The 20,889-nt window shown below is 38.6% G+C and overlaps 1 protein-coding gene across 1 annotated transcript; it reads left to right on the top strand.

Moving 5' to 3' along the window:
• Window positions 1–577: 577 nt before the first annotated feature.
• Window positions 578–18,917, top strand: slc13a2 (solute carrier family 13 member 2). Its single transcript, XM_059351545.1, has 12 exons — window positions 578–820; window positions 4,222–4,350; window positions 6,037–6,173; window positions 9,000–9,268; window positions 9,342–9,519; window positions 9,609–9,731; window positions 12,239–12,448; window positions 13,977–14,077; window positions 15,748–15,863; window positions 16,427–16,588; window positions 17,600–17,737; window positions 18,107–18,917. The coding sequence occupies exons 1-12, from the start codon at window positions 719–721 to the stop codon at window positions 18,236–18,238; spliced, it is 1,797 nt and encodes a 598-aa protein (XP_059207528.1). The 5' UTR covers window positions 578–718; the 3' UTR covers window positions 18,239–18,917.
• Window positions 18,918–20,889: the final 1,972 nt, after the last annotated feature.

Raw genomic sequence — 20,889 nt, 5'->3', positions numbered from 1 at the left:
TATTACAATTAAAAATTCAAATTCAACCTGTTTTTTCTTTTTTTATGATTCTGTCATTCTGTGTTCTGCACAAAGACATGTTTGAGTTGTTCCCACCTCTAGCCATGATTGTGCTGATTCCAGGACTTATAGATTTATATGGATTTTATATGTTGCAGTGAAGTATAAGGACACAGAGAGGAAAATGTAAAAAAGAGCAAAAAACACCCTGAAACAGCTTGTGATTCAGAGGGTTAAATACATTATCATAAAGTAATTCTGACAGTGTAACTATAATCTAATTGGTTTTCAAATACAATCTGAGCTGTTTCTAGTTGTTTCCTGATAATGAGAGATCAGCTAGTAATAGATTACATGTAATCTGTTACTAGTTTACTAGCTGATTACATGTAATCTATTACTAGCTGACCCTGACCTTTGGTCCCACCTGACAGACAACAATGAACACGTTGATCAGCAGGAGGAGAGCAGCTCTATCTCCTCTTCAGCTTCACCTGAGTCTCTGCCAGGGATTGTGATCTCTGCTGAGTTAATGTTTGATAAGCCACCAGAGATAAAAATGGTCTTTTCACAGTCGTATTAGTGTCATACGTACCTCAGTGGGTCTCTGTGGAGCACGCATCAGCTGCTGAGCTCTTTATTACTCTTAACCTACTGGGAGTTTAGGATCATTTGGATAGTTTCTGCCTCTTGGAGTGTCTTCTCGGCCAGCAGGATCATGGGTAGCTGCTTGAAGTGGCTGTGGTACCACAGAAACTACTTCATCATCTTGCTCACGCCAATCGCTCTCCTTCCCCTGCCGCTCGTCATCCCCACGTCGGTGAGTGCAGAGAATCCAATCTTTAAAAAGTTTCAGTAGGTTTGAAAACGTTTGTTTTATCTGAGCCTCCTGTTCCCTACGTCTGTCCTTCAGTCCACTGTAACTGTCAGAGAGGGAAATCAGAGAAATAATTTAATTCTAAGCATTGCAAAAGGAGTGCACATTTCTAATAAATGTCAAGAAAAATAACATTATATGTATATTGTATGTTATGTTATTATATGTATTATATGATCATGATTATATGATTAGATTAGATTAGATTCAACTGTATTGTCATTGCACATGTCACAAGTACAAAGCAACAAAATCCAGATAGCATCTAACCAGATTAGATTATATAGATTATATAATAATAAAAAAATAAAAAAATAAATGCAGATCTAACTGTACATTAGTGCAAGTATATATATATATACATATACATACATACATATACACACATATATACACACATACACACATATATACACACATACATATGTATATATATATACATAGTAGTGCAAATGAAGGATACATTATGTTCATCAACATTATGTGTACTGTATATGGACAGGTAAAAGTGCTTCCATCTCATATGAACTTTTAAATCTAAACCCTAAAACTGACTTTTAATACCACGACAGAAAAAGTAAAAGCATAAAGGTTTCTCAGCCTGTGAAGGATAATTGAACTTCCTTATGATCTAATCCTCGTTTTGTTTGACCATGAAAATGACTCGTGTTTGTTAGAGCTGCAAGGATTAATCAGCACTTATCAACAATTAAACCAATGAATGATTCATTTAAGAAAAAGTCAAAATTACCTCATTCAGCTTCTTTAATGTGAATATATTTTTGCTCACTGGTCTTCAGCTTTTGGAGACACCCTTTTTTCATTACATTTTCCAACATTTTCTGAGGTTTTATAAACAAATTATTGAAGACAATTCTCTTGCAAAAATCCACTTTTCAACACTCAAATATACAATAATATACATATTTTCATAAACAACCTTAATGTCAATAGATCATCTTGTTTACAAGTGCACCTGGAGGAAAAAATAACATTTATATCCTCAAATTATCAATTAATTGATAGTCATCAGCGGTTAAACTAATGACTAATTTATTAAAGAAAAGAGTCAAAGTTCCCTAAATCCAGTTTTGGTAATGGGAATATTTCTTTGTTTGTATTTTTTAAATATATTTGAGTTGAGACTTGTGAGGACTCCCCAGCTTTGGGAGACACTGATGGACATTTTACAGACCAAACAACTAATCGAGAAAATAGTCAAAAGATTAATCAACAATGAAAATTATTGCTTATAAAGTATGAATTATCATCCAATCCTCCTCACCTTCTTAAACAACTTAATTCCAACTCATTACCACAAGTTTTAAACTCAGGTCTCCAATGTAAACTACTTTATCTACATTTAGTCATTTAGCAGACGCTTTTATCCAAAGCAACTTACAAGAAAAAAAGGGGAACAATCAAGGTATAGTGCAATAAGAGCCATTAGTGCAGTAATAAGTGTTAGTGACAATTCTTTAAGGAGTTGTCATGTGGTGCTAGAAGAGAAGATCCTCTCTGAGGAGCTGCGTCTTCAGGAGGTTTTTTAAAAATCTCAAGTGTCAGCAGAAAACACCTCAGAGTGTTTAAACACTGAAACTTTCTCCTCTCTTCCTCGTCTTTATTTCAAACACTCTGTAACTTTATGATGTACGAGAGACAAAGGTGAGGTCACTATGTGCTATGTACAGTTAATCTTAAACCACGTTATTGTGCCAATAAAGAAACATAAATATGGCTGACTCCTCAAGTTTCAAATTGAACAGTTCAACAATAAAAAAAAAAAAACTGCCAGCTTATTGTTATGAGTGATGGATTTTAGGGAATCTTTCACTGCAGGACAGTTTTAACTGGACTGATAATAAATGATGATAACTACAAAAGCATTCAGTTACAGCAGATAGATCCTCCCCAAAGCAAAAGGTTTACTTTATTGGTGCATGCTGCAACCTTTCCACCAATTTTTATGAAAATCAGGCCAGCAGTTTTTCTGTAATCCTTCTGTAAGAATTTTTTATAAGTGAAACATAACCTAAACATGAAGTAATACTAATTATAACCACATGTCGAGGATGCTGAAGAAGAATTTGCAAATATTGTATCACTTCCTTTGTCCTCTATGTGTCTTTAGAGAACACACACACAACATGCATTATGTCACTCAATGCCAATATTGGCATATGGATATGGAAGAGGATCAGGGCCAGGTAGTGGAAAAAAATAATGAGGAGAAAAAGAAAATTCATTATGCATTCGGATAATAATGTCACTTTTTGAGTTGGTAAAGTCGACTGTGTGCTACAACCTGATTCTCCTCAATGATGTATGTCTAATGAATTCACATGAATAACATACAATTTGATTTTAAGTAAAACAATAGTTCTAGTAATATTCTACCAAGATTATCTCATGTATGTGTCTGGGAATTTTAGTTCTACAACACCGTAAATATTGTGGTTATGCAAATTTTATGACATGATGAAAATCAGTTTGTAGCTCGCAGTAACTGTTGGATAGAAGACAATGTTCCTCTGATGACTTATTGAATCTGTGAAGATCTTTACAACTTTACCAACACAGAAAGTGACTTTATTGTATTTCCTTTTGATTTTGTACAGATTGAACACACCAGGTGAAGTGTGTTAATAAACAAGCTTTAGAGGTTCTGTCTCCAGTCTTTAATGCTAAATAAGCTAACCTTTTCCTGCCCCAGCTTCATATTTATCATAAAGACGTGAGAGTTTCCATCTCGAAAGCATCTTCAGAAAGAACCTTGTATCCAAAATATAAACAATTTTAAAATAAATCTACGCAGAGGTAATAAATCTGTTTTCTATATAGTAATAACAATCTAATCATCTAACTCTCACAAAGAAAGAAAAAAAAAAAAACAGTCAACCATTAATCCTAAAGAAAAGTGAATAAAACTCAAAATTCACCTTTAAAGACACATAATAGTAAAACTGTACAGAAAAGTATAGTTTTAAGACCTAAAGTATGAAATGCTGCAGTGTATACTACTCTGAAAATAAATCGTTCACATTTTGTAACCACTCCATCTCACTTTGTCACTGTTTTAAAGACACTTTCACTCAGAGTGCAGAGTCGAGGCCCAGCTGTGGAAAGTTCAGTGTCGGGGAGTTTAAACGTCTCTGTAACTTTACTGAGGAGCCATAAAGAATTATCTTGTACGGCAAACTGTTTATTTTTGATCAAGGGTTGCTGTTATCTACGTGTGTAAAGTCTTACTGCCTTTTAAATAGACGCCGGAGATAAGACGGAGGACGGAGAGCTGCAGAACGCTGCACTGAGTGTCCCTTTAACACTTTTCTGTGTGTTTACAGGAGGCCAGATGTGGCTATGCGATCATCCTCATGGCTCTGTACTGGTGCACAGAGTGCATGCCTCTGGCTGTGACCGCCCTGCTGCCTGTCGTCCTCTTCCCCATGATGGGCATCATGAAGGCTGGAGATGTACTGCTTCTTTATTAGGGTTACATGCACCTTTACTATACTGACTATGTGCTGCTTGGGACCGGAGTCAGTGTTTACAAGAGCTCAAAGTTCAGCTCACACAGAGTAAAATAAACTAGTTCACAATTAAAATTTAGAATTGAATTCACAGCCCCAAGATATAAACTAATTCATGTTCATTCATTTATTTTTTTTTATTGCTCCAATTCAACTCGTTTCAAATTTGTTGCAGATTGTTTTTCAGCCTCGGCAGGTACAAGTTGCATAAAAATGTTGCAGTCAAAGTCAGAGGTCAGAATTTCCCAGTTAAAGTTTTCAATGATAAACGCAAAGACAAAAACTGATTGTTGAGTCAACAGACGCCATAATATATTTTATTTTACAGCACTTTTGTACTTAGAAACATCTGCAGAACAGGTTTTATATCGTAGTTATAGTTTGTATGATTTTTTAAATAAATACAGGCAAATATACTTAAGGTTGCCTCTTGCTTGATGGTATATATTTATAGTGCTGCTCATGAAGTCGGGTCGATGGGTTTGCCCTGAGTTCAAAGCTGTAAACTATGACTTTTTGTGGCGTTCCAGTAAGTGAGTTAACTCGTGACTTTAAGTGGAAAGGGTGCAGTGTTGCTCATATTAACTAACATTAATGGCTGGTGTTGATGGAAAACACAAATGTTTTTCAAACGAATTAAAACTGAAGGCTTTTGCGATGAGATGCCGTCACCACGAGCAGCCACGACTCATTTATTTTCAAAGCCCCACAAAGTAACTGTGGTTGTTCTGTAAAACTCAGTCACACAGTCAGAATTTCTGCTCGCTTTGACCTGAACAAATGAACCAATAACAGTAAACAGAACAGGAAATACATCCAAACATATTAAATACATCAAACACTGATAGCGTTAATCTGATCCTAGTCAGACACATTTTTAAAGACAGTCTAATCTACTTATCAGTGTTTTACTGTTGTTGCTCATAAAACAAATTCGATGATGCCAAGTTATTACATCACTCTGTCTCCTAAAAAAAATACCTTACACCATGGTTCTCAAACTCAAATTACCTCAAGATGACCAAAAAAGACACAGAATTACCAAAAAAGACACAAAATTATTAAAAGACACAAAATGACCAAAAAAAGACACAAAATTACCAAAAAAGACACAAATTACCAAAAAAAGACACAAAATTACCAAAAAAAGACACAAATTACCAAAAAAAGACACAAAATTACCAAAAAAAGCAATTAAAAGGACCTTCCACACACAACACGGTAAAGTGCCATTCATATAAAACTCACATTAAACTTTCATATCAAGGTGGGGGCCACAAAATATTGTCACGAGGGCCGCAATTGCGGGCTGCGAGTTTGCAACCATATTTCCCTTCAACAAAACTGCATCCACCAATATGTTTTGAGGAAATCTTTGTTTTTTATGAACTTAACCAAAGCTAAAAGTTTACCACGTGTTTAATACTGCAGCTGTTCTCCAGGAGAGACACTAAGATTGAACGTCCCCATAAGTCTCTCCGACCTCCTCCCACTGTGGACTTAAATTCATTTTAATGCAAAGTAGAGAAATCCTTGTATGAGAACTGAATTTGACAGGCTGGCAGTGTTTGTTTTGTTTGAATTCTTGATTAAACTGCAGAAATTGATGTTTGTGTTTAACTTTTTCAGGTCAGCATAGAGTATCTGAAGGACTCGAACATGCTGTTCATCGGGGGCCTGCTGGTGGCCATCGCCGTGGAGAAGTGGAACCTTCACAAGCGAATCGCGCTCCGAATCCTGCTGTTGATCGGCGTCCGCCCGGCTCTGTAAGAATAATCAAAGCACTGAACCTTGAAGATAGCAAGCATTTAGAAAAAACAAATCACTTTTACAAGATTATTATTATAAACTTTATTTAACCAGATAAAAACCCACTGAGATCAGGATCTCTTTCACAAGGGTGACCTGGCCAAGAGGGCAGCAGCACACATCATAAAAACAATTACAGGGAGATGACAGTAGATGTTAAAACATACAGTTTTCAAGGTGCAAAAGTGTTTTACATATAAAAAGTGCGGGAACTGTAACAACAACAATTTAAATTGGGTGGCTGTGGCTCAGTTGGTAGTGCATTCATCCAATAACCGGAAGGTTGTAAGTATCCTTGAGCAAGATACTGAACCCCAAATTGCCCCCGATGCTGCGTTCATCGGTGTGTGAATGAATTCCAAATGGTGGCAGGTGGCACCAGTGTGCCCTGGTAGCCTCGGCCACCAGTATAAATGTGTGTGTGAACAGGTGAATGAACGTAGTGTGTAGTGTAAAGCGCTTTGGATTAAAGCGCTATATAAGTGCACCCCATTTACAATTTAAAATTTAAAAACACAAGCACTGGTCAATGGTCTCACGTTGTCTCTTCCTCAGGATATACAACAGAAAGCTCCAAGTGGGAGAAATTCAGACAGTTTCAGTTCAGTCTTTAAGGTATTCCATGTTGAGGGGGCAGCAAAGCTAAAAGCTCTTTTTCCATATTCAGTCCTTACACGAGGAACAGATAAAAGAGTAATGCAGGAACGTAAGGCATAGCAACTGTTTTTTCTCTGTAATAAGGAGCACAAATAGGGAGGAGTCAAGCCTGTGAGAGCCTTATAAACTAGAGTCAGCCAATGTGTGTATCTGCGTGCACTCAAAGAAGGCAAGTCCGATTTCAAATACAATTCACAATGGTGGGTGAGACGACTGCAGCCAGTAACAAATCTCAGTGCTGAGTGAAAGACTGGAGACATTTGGATGAAGCACTCAAGATGCTGCAAACTCACTTATAGAAACACGCTGCAAAAACCAAAAACACGCTGCAAAAACCAAAAACACAACAGATGTTAGGGGTGGGCGATATGGCCCTAAAAGAATATCACAATATTTCAGGGTATTTTTAACGATAACGTTAAAATACTGAAAAATATATAGAAAATATGATTTTTTAGTCTGTATAAATAAATAAAAATCAATCATAAATCTAAATGTAGAGTAAATTGCAAATCTCAACTGTTACAAATCCAAAAAAAAATACTTTTGACTCTTGAGTATTAGCAAATAATCAAAAAAATAATAATAACCATCTCCTCCTTTGGGAGAAAATTTTGTACATTTTTAATTAAAATGCATCAATCTTGTTCACTTTGAGAGCTAAATGTGAGCAAACACCTCACATAACAGTTTTCACAGTCAACAGGGCTTTCCATTAGGACATGGAGCAGCCAGACAGTGTTGAAAAACAGCTGGTTAGAATATTTTTTTCATAAAAGCCCAAATTTGGTGCCTCTCAAACATTCTAATGTCATCATATACACTGATCTTTTCATTGCATATTTTAATGAAATATTGTTAAGGAGAATAAGGGTTTTTGTATGTTTTATTTAAGGCATCTTATTTTGACAGTCTTCTTGTAAATTCTGTGGTGGATTCTGTTAGTCACTGTGCTCTTATTTTGAAAGCTGCATTGTTTAGCGACAGGAAGTAATAGTAGCTTTTTGTGATTAAAACAACTTTAATTGTTAGCTAATATTAGCTCGCCGCTAACGAACTGCAACAGTGTTTTGGACCTGACGGCCCGGACAGGTTGATAGTATTTAGTTTGACGCACGCACACGGAGAGATGATGTGGGGACGGGACAGACACAGACAGGTAGGTACGTTTCTCTGTCTGCAACACAACGCAAAATAACTTTATTATGAATAGTCTAGATATACTTTAAGTAGCTTGAAACGTGATGTTAGCGCAGCACATGAGACTGGTGGGTCGCCACAGTCTAGGACAGCAGTTCCCAAACTTTTTTAGCTGCGCACCCCCTTCTATGTCCCAGCCGTGTTGACTCACCCCCAATCCCCCATACCTTAAAAAAAAATGCAATGCAATAAGCTTTTTTATAGTCATATTAAAGGCGGCATGTAATCATGCTTAAATTACCAGAACACACATATAATTAAATAATCACCATCACAACATTTGAATTAATCTGAAACACAGTTTCAATATAATGCAACAAAGTTATGTGCAAGCTTCCACTTTTAAGAGCAAAGAGGATGATGACAGGCTCCGGATCAGAGGCAGAAAGCACATAAATTGGGGAAAATGGCATAATATTTTGAGCAAATATTGCTGCAAGTTTAAATGACCGTTGAGCTAAACCACCCCGTCATCATAACACTGGTTGGAGAAGAAGATAACTTCTTCTACGCTTCATTTTAAGATGAAGTGCATTTTGAATAGCCTGCATTTATTTATTAATTAATATTACAGTTTTTGATTTTACATTTTACAAAGGAAATGTTTATTTACACTTCTTTATTGTGTAGGGGGAAAAATGTGCCATTACATTTTTCATCTCGCGCATCCCCTAGCGGCAGCTCGCGCACCCCCTAGCGGCAGCTCGCGCCATACTTTGGGAATCCCTGGTCTAGGAGGTAATAATGGGAAACCCTTACACCACTACGTCAAGAAGTAGGAATGTTGCCAATATCATGATATTCATTTTTTATACTCATAAAAAAAATATAACGGTATAATCGTGGACGATACGATATGGCACACCCCTAACAGATGTGATTAATATTAAAGCTCTGTCCTCTTGCCTCACTGCTGCCTCTTCTAGGTTGATGATGGGCTTCATGATCGTCTCGTCCTTCCTCTCCATGTGGATCAGCAACACGGCGACCACTGCCATGATGCTGCCCATCGCCTCGGCCGTGCTGCAGCAGCTGAAGGCCACCGAGGCGCGGGCGGACGAGCGAGAGTTCCGGACCACCACCGAGGACAACCAGGCGTTTGAGCTGGAGATAAGTCCGACTAAACGGGAGGTGACGGAGGAGAAGACGGAAGAGAAGCAGCCGGAGAACAAGGCTCAGCTGGAGAACGGAGTCTGTGAGTAAAGATGTCTGCTTTAAAGATTGAAATAACTTCTTCCAGATAACTCACCGAACGTCTCGTGCTGCAGATGAACACGAGTGGAATATGGAGTCGATGCAGGAGTCCAAGAGGAAAGCGATAGACTCCAAGTACGAGCTGCTGACCAAAGGGATGAGTCTGAGCGTTTGTTACTCCGCCAGCATCGGAGGCACCGCCACGCTCACCGGCACCACGCCCAACATCATCCTCAAGGGGCAAATTGACAAGTGAGACATTCATAAACACAGGAAATATTGTTCCAGATATGTAACCTCTCCAGCCTCATCTCTCTGTCTCTCCTCTCTTCTTTCTGAAGGCTGTTCCCTGGCAACGGGGACGTGATCAACTTTGCCAGCTGGTTTGGCTTCGCTTTCCCCAACATGCTGCTGATGCTGGTGCTCACCTACTTCTGGCTTCAGTTCATGTTTCTGGGTTTCAAGTAAGAACTCTAACCCCAAATTTGAAAGATAATCTGCTTCCTTCATCAAAATCTTGACTTTTGGTTTGAACTTCTGTAGCACAGAACAGTTCTGTAGTAAAAGTACTTCTGCAGGAATTAAATGCTAATGAGCAGTCGTTTGTTGTAACAGCAGTGAGGGAAATAAAACCAGCTTTCTAATCAGACGTTCTTATCAAGATTATTATAGTTAACCAAAACTAGAATTTAAAATACATTTTTGTTAACTGAAATAAGAATAAAAACAAGAGTTAAAAAAAACGATAGCCAACTGAACTGTATTTCATTTTCGTCTTTGTTAACTTTTTCCATACAGAAAGCATTGGTAAATATGTTTATTGAGACTGGGATGTCTACACAACTATGTGAGTCGATTGCTTTCAAAAAGTTCAGCATTTCACTCAAACCAAAATTCAAACAAACTGAACTAAAACTTAGCATTTAAAAAAAAAAAAAAGCTAGTAAAAACTATTAAACTCACTCTAAATACTAATTAAAACTGAATTTGAAAACAAAAATTCACAACAAAATTAAAACTAATGAAAAATCCAAAACTATTATAACTTTGATTCTCACTGCAATGACACAGGCTCAGTTCACATGCACGTTATTAACATAACTGATGTTAATTCATTTGTTACTGTAGAGTTTATTAAGTTTTAGTAGTTTTATTTTGTCTAAAATACCATATTGCTTTATCCTGGGTATAACCATACTGCCTTGCGTGCTTGATTTCATTTTGAACTGCGAAAGGGTCTGGTGTCTATGGCCGATTCTAAGCCCTGCTTTTGGTATCCAATCAGAGAACGGGGAGGGACGGCAAGACGATGACGCGTACTATTGGACAGACGGAAGCTTGTAGTTTGCTTACGGATCCAACATGGCTGCAGCAGACACGAAGCTCTCTTTCGATCTAGCTATAGACAGTGTTCTAGATAGTTTAGAGCTAAAGTTTATTTTAAAAGAAGAACAACGTTTGGTTTACACTTCTTTATCATCACCAAAAAGGATGTTTTAGCCTTACTTCTAACAGGATTTGGCAAAAGCCTAATCTACCAACTAGCCCGTTAGTGGCTAAGCTAACGGGGTTTAGCGAGACCCCGGTCATTGTGGTTGTGGACTCTTGGGCGACTATGACTCCTAGTAATGCTAACCTCTTTGATATGCTCATTGTTTTTTTGGAAAAAATATTTGTCTGAAGAGTGTGCATATGTGGAGTGTCTTTCTTCCTTCATATATATCTTGCACAAACAGCAATAATCCTTCGGTGCCATCGTGTTAACATCAGTCGTCTTCTTCCTTGATGTTTCCTCGTCAAATTTCTGTCGCTTGACATACGTCATCTGATATAAATGATTACGATTGGCTAAGAGCTACATACAGACATTCGTATGATAGACATTCGTAGCGCCCAATAAACGCCTCTGGACGATCGTAAACCACACCAACCTGCAGCTCTGAAGCTCTCTGCTTAATTTTGTCCATCACACTGTTTGTTTCAGATTATTTCCTGTCTGGTATTAGTAACTTTGCTGCCCAGCATCTCAGCAAAATTGACAAACAACACAAGTTATATATCAGTTTGACGTTCATGTTCTTTATTTCCTGTTTGTGTCTTGGCGTCAAACGTCTGCAGTGAAAAAGCTCTTTTATATTTCTAATTGCAGTTTGACAGGCAGCCGATATCAGCCGAATCAGTGATGTTTCATTATGATGTTTGATTTATTATCTTCACTAATTCTTCTCGTTATCAGTGCGCCGACACTAAAGCTGCTGGATCAGATTTATGGTGCACAGTGCAATAAAAGAGCAAAAGCCATTAACAGGGACAAATAAAGCTACCTTTATTCTTGCTGCTCATCAGTCTCAACACATGTTTTTTGTAATATTATAGAAAACCATGGAAGTCCATTTTTAATCAAGCACATAATGGTAAGCAGAATCTAAAATTGGTTTTCCACATCATGAAACCAGTAAAAAAGGCTGTAAGTCTTCGTTTATCTCCACTCAAAGTTTCACCACACTGAAAAAAATTGGAGTGACATTTACTTAAAAAAAAGCTGGGCAAGTTTTTCCACACAAAAAGTGTAATCTTTACTCAGGCTGTTTCTAATTAATATTTTTTTTTTAATAGAACCACCAAATGAAAATACACAAGTAAATTGCAGATTCACTGATGTCCCTCAATTGGAAATATCAACTTAGGTTTAGTGAATATTACTTGGAACGAAGATTAAATTCACATACAAAACTGAGGACGCATAATAACAAACAATCACTAAGTAATGCACTACATGAAAAACTGATATTTTAAAGTAAAAGCACTGAATTCGTATTTCTTTGTAGAATTTATATAGATGACTGAAATAATAATTACAGGGCCAAAAAGTATTTTTTCAGTGCAGTAAACTGATCTTATAAATCTTCTGACATTTCTTTGATTTGTTGACCAGCCTGCGGTGCTCTGCCCTTTGTACCTTTCTATTCAGCTTGAAGCAGTCATTCGGCTGTGGCGTGAAGACCGAGCGAGATAAGGAGGCGTCCATGGTGATGAGGCAGGAGTACAACAAGCTGGGCCGCATGAGGTTCGCAGAGTGGGCGGTGCTCACCATCTTCGTCCTGCTGGTCGCTCTGTGGTTTACCAGGGAGCCTGGCTTCATCGACGGCTGGGCCACGGTGCTCTTCAACAAGGGCGGACCGTGAGTCTTTTAAAAAAAATTGTATTTTATTTATTTCTTATTGGTGAAATGACGTAACAAACAAGATGACATGAGGGACAAATACACTACACCATGTGGACCACAAGTAGAGACAGCAGACATACAGCGTGGACAACAACAAAGAAAATGTATGTGGATGAGAGGCAGATGATATAACATGTATATAAATATATATAACATGGCTCACATATATGTATAACACAATGAAAATAAATAGGCAAACAAAACAAGAATCACTAACACGAGAAGAGAGGGAAGGGGAAAGAAAAAGATAAAATAAATAAATAAATAAAATAAATAAGTAAATAAATAAAAAGATAATAAAATAAAAAAATAAAAATTAAATTAAATAAACAAACAAACAAACAAACAAACAAACACAAATAAATAAATAAATAACACAGGGGGACCGGAGACATCACCACACAATATAGTTTGATGCAATACAGCACAACATCTTACACAATAACAGAGTGCAAGTTCATACACATAATTAACCCAACATAAACCAACACATCATGACAATGACAACCACAACAATAATATATGCCGCAGTGACCGTGAGTCTTTCTTCAGCATAATTTTAACCTCCAACCCTCTATTTTAGACAGGGTTCTTTAGGGAGAGACAGCAGGTCAACAGGACATGTCACATAGAAGTGGTGATTAATCTGAGATGAAGCTCAAGAATTTGTATTAGGGTATAAAACAGTAATACTTTGAGTATATGAAGTCCATTCTCATGCTTACTTTTGTCTCATACATTTTTGCAGCAATTTTTGGTTTAATACTATTTGTTACATTGATGGTAAATTTGACCATTTTTACCACTCAATAATTGATCAAAATGGTCATAAATTGTTCCAGAATCCCACAATAGGACACCAGAGAGAAAATGGAGATTTCTGCGATTGTATGGCTAAGAAAGCCCCTTATTGTCAATCTAGTGTGTCAGCCATCCATCCTCTGAATGCTCTAGGTCTCTAGTTTGTGGTTGTAAAGTTTCATGAGGCTGTGATTATCCTAGAGGTCTCAGCAGCTCATTTTATACACTGAGCTCAAGTTTCACTCACTAACATCATCATGCATGAAGAACACTGGGCTCATTGAATCTACAAGAGTCTCAGCTTTCCAGTCAGACCCGATTTATGCAGCTCACAGACTGTTTAGGGACCCCAGGATGCACAAATATTAACATACACCAGGACATAACAACACATTTATACTCTGCTACTTGATTATACAGCAGGTCTTTTACCTCAATAATGCTAAAGAGGCTGGGACCCACACATTGTTGGTTTTGGTTCTTTATCGGGTTTGCTTAAAATCAGAGAAATGTAGCTTTATTTTTCTTTCCCTTCCTTTTACTCTTTCATCTTCTAACTTCTGTCCTGTGTTTGTGTGCAGAAGCTTTTACACTCTGATCCTGCTGGTAAAGCTTTTTCTCTTGTCTTGTACGCTGTAAATCAAAACAACAATCTGTGTCATAATGTTGTGTTGGTTTTCAGGTTTGTGTCTGATGGAACAGTCGCCATCTTGATGTCCATGCTGTTCTTCGTTGTGCCCTCCCAGATGCCGAAGTGTGGAGACTATGGCGTCAATGTCGAAGGTGGAACTCATTAATCACGTTGTTGGTGTGACCCAGTGGGGGTCCCCCCTCTTGTGCCTTCATGATTGAAAAAACGGCCTAAACTGCCCTCAAGAGTGGTGAACAGTGCCTTACTGGCTGCCCTTTACACGTGGAAAATATGATTGGGTGCCCTCTAGGGTGCCCCTTTGTACAATAAATTATGATGATGTGCCCTCTAGAGCAAAAAAAATTGATAACGTGCCTTAATGAGTGCCCTTCTGCCCTTCTGGTGCCTCCATGGTTGAAAAAGTGTTGCTAAAGTGCCCTCTAGACGTTGAAAATGGGAGAAAGTGCCTTATTGGCTGCCCTCTACACATGAAAAAAATGATTGGGTGCCCTTCATACAATAAATTATGATGATGTGCCCTGTAGAGCAAGAATATGGCAAACCGAAAAAACATGTTGTGGTTAGCTAATGAGGTGCAGACGTTCCTCTTCGATAGCCGACGAATGGGGAATACAAAAGAGGCGTTGCTTTCATGTAGCGCCGCTATGACAAACAGCTACATCGAGTGGTAGAGATAGATACAGTCAGAGTTGTTACTCTGACATCCTACTACAGTGTGTGAGGTAGGAAATACAGTTTTCAATACAAGTTTTCTTTAAAGTTGTAAAGATTGATTTACACCAATGATGCATCAGGGTTTCCAATTAATTACCTAGTCTGGCGGCCCACCACAGTCTCATGTGCTGCGCTAACGTCACATTTCAAGCTACTTAACGTATATTTACACTATTCATAATATAACGTTATTTTTAACTGAGCGTCTGTCACCCGCCAGTCAGTGAAACCCCCGACCCCCACCTCTCCGTCCTCCTCCGAGACATGTGCGCGCATTCACACATGCACCGACCTGCCCACCCGTGCCTACCTGTCTGTCTCAGTCCCTTCCGCACATCATCTCTCCGTGTGTGCGCGAGCCGAACTAAAAAAGGGCCAAACACACTGTTGCATACGACATTCGGTAGCCGCGAGCCAGCTATCAAAATAAGAGCACAAGAGTGTGTTAACAGAATCCACCACAGAATTTACAAGAATACTATCAAAATAAAATGAAATAAAACATGAACAAACACATATTCTCCTTTAAATCATTCATTAAAATATGCAATGAGAAGATGCAGTGTATATGATGGAATAGTGGCATTAGAATGTGTGAGAGGCCACTGAATTTGGGCTTTTACAGGAAAAAAAATTCTCAAAGGGGCATGCCCCCAGACCCCCTAGCCAGCTATTTTTCCACACTGCCTGGCTGCTCTATGTCCAAGTGGAAAGCCCTGTTAACTGTGAAAGATGTTATCTGAGGTGTTTGCTCTCATTTAGCTCCCAAAGTGCACAAGATTGATGTATTTTACTTAAAAATGTACAAAATTTTCTCCCGGGGCGGCATGCAGTACCATATCATTAATTACTTTGATCTGGGTCTCCTTTAACTTGTTACTTTATGCTAATCGTAATCAAGGATGAGGACTAATTCATCATAGCCTACATGATGCATCATAGCTTTTTGCGTGTTGGTGGGGTCCCATGTTGTGTAGAATGTGCCCTTTATATTTTTTCGCCCCTGCCGTTCAAACAGTCCGCCACTGGTGTGACCTATATTTGACCGGCTGCTGATTATAATTAATTACTGTGTGGTGTCTCACAGGCGAGACGGTGAACGCTCCGCCCACGCTGCTAAACTGGCAGGTGGTGCACGAGAGGATGCCCTGGAACATCATCCTGCTGCTGGGAGGAGGCTTCGCCCTGGCTGCAGGCAGCGAGGTAAACACACGGATACCATGGTTACAGAATGTAAACAACTCTCTAAAATCCAGAAAACTAAAGTGATAAAATTAAAATGTATTTAATCATCTGATCTCAAGTAGTAGAGCTTCCCGCTCCAAAGAAGAAAAGCTTCTTTCCATATAATGTTTTGTCATCATTTTAAAAAAATTTATCTAAAAATGTTTTTATCTAAATTTACCAAAACACACGGATGTTTACAGTAAATATCTGTATTTTTAGTGATATTATCAGGAGAATAACTGAATATTTTTTCTGCAGCCAGTTTTTTTTTTAAATTACACATAGCATTTTAAATGTTCCTATAAAATATAAATAAATTAAATACATAGTTGCCTTAATTGTACATTTAGTAAAAAAAAACCCAAAACATTCAATTTTCATTTTAATGTATAATTTACATTGACCATTTAATCGATTAGGCACGTAAAAACATGTATGAAAACTGTTTTTAATTGAGAGACTAATCTGCTTGTGAAAACTAGTTTAAATAACACATCACTGGTTCATTTCTGAAGTAAAAGCATAGTTTGTGTCTGCAGGAGTCCGGTCTGTCCACGTGGCTCGGAGAGAGTTTGGCTCCTCTGGAGAAAATTCCGCCGTACGCCATCTCACTGCTGCTCAGCCTGCTGGTGGCCACGTTCACCGAGTGCTCAAGCAACACGGCAACCACCACGCTGTTCCTGCCCATCCTCGCCTCCATGGTACCACACACTCACACACACACACACCTACACACACACACACACACACACACACACAGCTCATCTGTAGCCGTGTTTCCTTTAGAGGGAAGAGTGTCCACCGGGAAAGTTTCAGGCCACGCCCTTTCAAAGTCCGCTCACTCTGTGTGTCTCCATTACAAAAAAGGGCCCCAGAGGGATTTAGAGACTCCGGAGGTGACGTATGGTTTTCGATCATCACAAAGGATTAAACACGGGAGACGCAGCTGTGGCCGCCGTCACTAACTATGCACAACGTCAGTAGCTGATCATAAACAAAGCAGCATGGCTAATTATGCACAGCATCTCCGCTGATCATAAACATAGTGATTGTGAATTAACCGGCATCACTAACTGTACACAGTGTCCGGTGCTTGTTGTAAACAAACAGAGATCGCTAAGTGAACACCTCCTGCAGCAGCAGCACATACACACTGTACTGCTACAGAGCTAACTGTTAGCCTATTAGCAATTTGCAGACTGGACGCTAAGGGGTTAACATCCCCTCTCCGGCTCTGTGACTGCAGCTGGGAGAGACTGCTGCAGGAGGACTGTACCGATTCCACTCATTCTTACTCTTCTTAAGAATAACAATAACACCAATAACACCAGAAAAAGTCGCTGGAATTGTCGCCAGTCGTTTTAAAAAAAAAAAATCGCTAAGGTGGGTCTGAGGGTCGCTAAATATAGCAACAAAGTCGCTAAGTTGGCAACACTGCTTCGCCGGCTTTTACAAGTGGCGTGTGTTGTTGTGGCGTTGAGTACTATGTCACATCCTGCTTAGCGTTCTATCCAATCAGCAACCAGGCTTTTTTCAGGGGAGAAAAAACGGCCCTGCTCTTCTACAGGGAGGAAAAAAGTCCGGTCAAGAGACCGCTCAGGGCAGCTCATATTCAAATTAGGGACGTTTCGTCGAGTGAGACCCGCCTCATTCCAGGTATTAGGCTGTAGTGGAAATACCCTTTTTGTTTCTGACTCTTCTGTTTCTTTCAGGCCATCGCCATTAAGATCCACCCACTGTACGTGATGTTGCCCTGCACCATCGCCGCCTCGCTCGCCTTCATGCTGCCAGTAGCCACGCCCCCCAACGCCATCGCCTTCTCTTTTGGAAAACTTAAAGTCATGGACATGGTGAGAGACACACACACACACACACACTCACACACACACACACACACACACAGTCTGTGTTATAAGAGGTAATAACAGAGAACTTTAATCCTTTTTACGGATTATAAAAGTTATGAAAGAAATTCAATATGACATTTTCTTGTCATGTCATTATAACTGTGTTTTTTTACACAAAAGACATTTTATTCTCAGATTGTAGTGAAGTAATGTGAAAACACCTCCAGTAACAAACTTGTAGTGAACACATTTTTGGTTGCAGTGTGACTTTAAACTGAGTAATTTTACACACTTTAGGACTTATTAAGACTTTGTTTTTGGACTATTTCTCTGTGTGTTTACTGATCAGAACGTCTCTGTCTGACCCTTCAGGTTAAAGCCGGCTTCATGCTGAACATCATTGGGATTTTGACAGTTAATTTGGGTATCAACACCTGGGGGTACGCCATGTTTGACATGGGCACCATACCTCCCTGGGTCAACATCACAGACAGTCAGCCCTGAGCAGAGAACAACTCAGAGAGAGAGAGAGACAGAGATGGAGTAAGAATGACACAGACATGGATCTTTAAAGCCCCAGACAAAAATATTCATGAGTAAATAAGCAGAAGAGTTGTTAAGAAGCGAAATTAAACCAGGAGAGAGAAGGGGGAGTAAATCAAAGCTTTTTACAGGTAATAAGGTGAATATAAAACATTTTCCACATTAAAACACCAGTTGAGGTCAGCAGTGATGCAACACAAACTCACATGCCATCTGTAAAAATAGACCTTGATAAGAAAGAAATGTGAATCATTTACGGCCTGAAGTGAGATAAGCTCGACTCGTTATCAGATTATTAGCTCTGTTATTAGACCGACTCTTCCTCAATGTTCAGCGGCTGAACAGAACAAAAACCTGAGGTCATTTCCTTGTAAATGTGATGTCATCGTTGATCTATTTATCACTCACTAATGAAGCACACGGAGTGATTATTTAAATGTGATTATGCTTTAATGTATCAGGTGATTTAACTTATTACTGCCGTCCTTTTGTTTTTTATCAGTGTTTTACTATGAACAAGCTTTTATTTTACATTTGGTGATTATTTGTATTCCTGCAGGGCGGAATTTTAATCTTAAATTTGTTCTATCAATATAAACAGGTGAGAAGGATTAAAGGAAAAGTCTGACATTTTGGAAAATATGCTTCTTCTTTTCTTTTTTTTATCGTGCTTTTCTTGCAGAAAAGGGAAAAGGGTGCTCAATTAGCAGCTGGTTAGCGTAGCTTAGCATAAAGGCAAGGGGAAACAGCTAGCCTAAGTCTGTTAAAATACAAAAGCACACCAGCATCTCTGAAACTCACTGCAACATTCATGTTTTTTCATTCATTTGTACAAAGTGTTAAGAAGTAACAAAATCTAACTAATTACAGGTTTTCTGCAGAAAGTGAAATTTATGACTTTTAACGAACATTCTGAATGTGATTTAAGATGTATATCATGTTCGTTCTGGTAGAAAAGTAGCATAAAAAAGAAATTCGGGCCCCAGTATTAGTCATTACAAAACAATACTGTCTGGAGGCCTTTAACAGCACCCTGTTCATTCCTATAAAAGTTGCTAAGTGGTGCATGAAATCAAAACATTTTCTCTGTGCATGTTCAACCTCTAGCCATACTAAACACTTTCCCTACTGATTTATTCTTATGGCTCTTCAAGATTTTCAAAATGTTTTCAGACCAAATGGTTCAAATTCAGCAAAATGAGTCATTTCCCCACCAAAGGTTTGGGAAACAGATCTTCTACCCAGGAGGCCTGAATTTGTGTCCTGTTTCTGCCTTGAAATGTAGAAGGAAAGGAAATTTTCAGAAGTAACCTAAGGAATTAAATGTAAACCATAATGTTTTTACCTATATCTTACCACTTACCTTCTTTTTTCTAAACCTGAAACCTGAAGGTTTGAAAATTTGAAATGTTTCCCCTGAGTTACGAACGCCTTTTCCCCCATGCAAATTTATGTGAAATTGTGGGCATCATGTGATAGACCCAGAAGTTGTAACTTCACCGTTTCTCCACAGTGATATATTGGCTTTAAAGCCCAGAGCTCTTCTGGAGGGATGTGACAACATATTCCAGACTTCTGAGTCGAAGAGAAAAGCTGCATGTTGCAACAATCCCCCTGATACTTGCAAAGGGTTCTCCCCTACCTTAGACATTTTAAAATTATCTTGAATTATGTATTTTTTATTTTGAAGCCTTTTTAAAGCCCACATAAACCCTGGGATTAATGAGCATTTCCCTTCAGGCAGTCAGACCAGCTGTGTTCCTCTGGTTCAACATTTCATGCTAAGCTAATGTCACCTCCCCAGCTTCACACTGAAGAGACAAAACATGAGAGTGACATTAACTTCTTATTTAAAGAAACGTGTTTTCTTAAAATGCAGCTGTATCCAGTAGAGCTGCAACAATTATTCGATTAATCAAACAATCGGTTATTAAATTAATCGTCAACTATTTTGTTAATGGAATTATTGGTTTGAGCAGTTTTTTTTAAAGACAGTAGGTCCAAATTCTCTGATTTTTAGCTTCTTCAATGTGAATATTTCTGGTTTCTTTGTTCCTTTATGACAATAAACTGAATATATTTTTGGTTTGTGGCCAAAACAAGAGATTTGAGGACGTCATCTTGTGGTTTGGGAAACACTGATTGATATTTTTATACATTTTAGTGACCAAACAACTAGTCGGTTATTGGTTTAACAGACAGATTAATCGATAATGAAAATAATCATTAGTTGCAGCCCTTGTATCCAGTAAATCAGAGTTCAGGTAAAAACTTCCTTGAGGAAGTGAGATCGGTGAGTATTATTGATGTGTGCGTGTGTTCAGATGAAAGGCTGGTTGAAGGATAACTGTGAGATAAGAAGCTGCCAGCGGGACACGACTGAAGCCGAGGTCGCTCTCTATCGAGGTTATTACAGCTAGAAGTAATAAACTGAGGTGGGACCACGTGTTTATTTTTCCACTGTGGAGCTGTTTGTATTGTGAAATAAAATCATCATGGACTACTGCAACTCCCTCATGGCAGGCCTGACTGCCAAAGCCATCCCTACCGGTGGCGGCACGGATACGTTTCAAGACTCTAGCTCTGGCGTACTCCGCTGCTAACGGTTCAGG

Source organism: Centropristis striata, chromosome 15, assembly GCF_030273125.1.
Source record: "Centropristis striata isolate RG_2023a ecotype Rhode Island chromosome 15, C.striata_1.0, whole genome shotgun sequence".
Lineage (NCBI taxonomy): Eukaryota > Metazoa > Chordata > Actinopteri > Perciformes > Serranidae > Centropristis > Centropristis striata.
This window is presented reverse-complemented; position numbering and strand designations above follow the sequence as displayed.

Excerpts from the sequence above, each read along its gene's own strand:
- slc13a2 (XM_059351545.1), top strand. The coding sequence starts at position 719 with ATGGGTAGCTGCTTGAAGTGGCTGTGGTACCACAGAAACTACTTCATC. Across the intron at positions 821-4,221 it reads CGCTCGTCATCCCCACGTCG|GAGGCCAGATGTGGCTATGC; the intron begins GTGAGTGCAGAG and ends GTGTGTTTACAG. Across the intron at positions 4,351-6,036 it reads GCATCATGAAGGCTGGAGAT|GTCAGCATAGAGTATCTGAA; the intron begins GTACTGCTTCTT and ends TAACTTTTTCAG.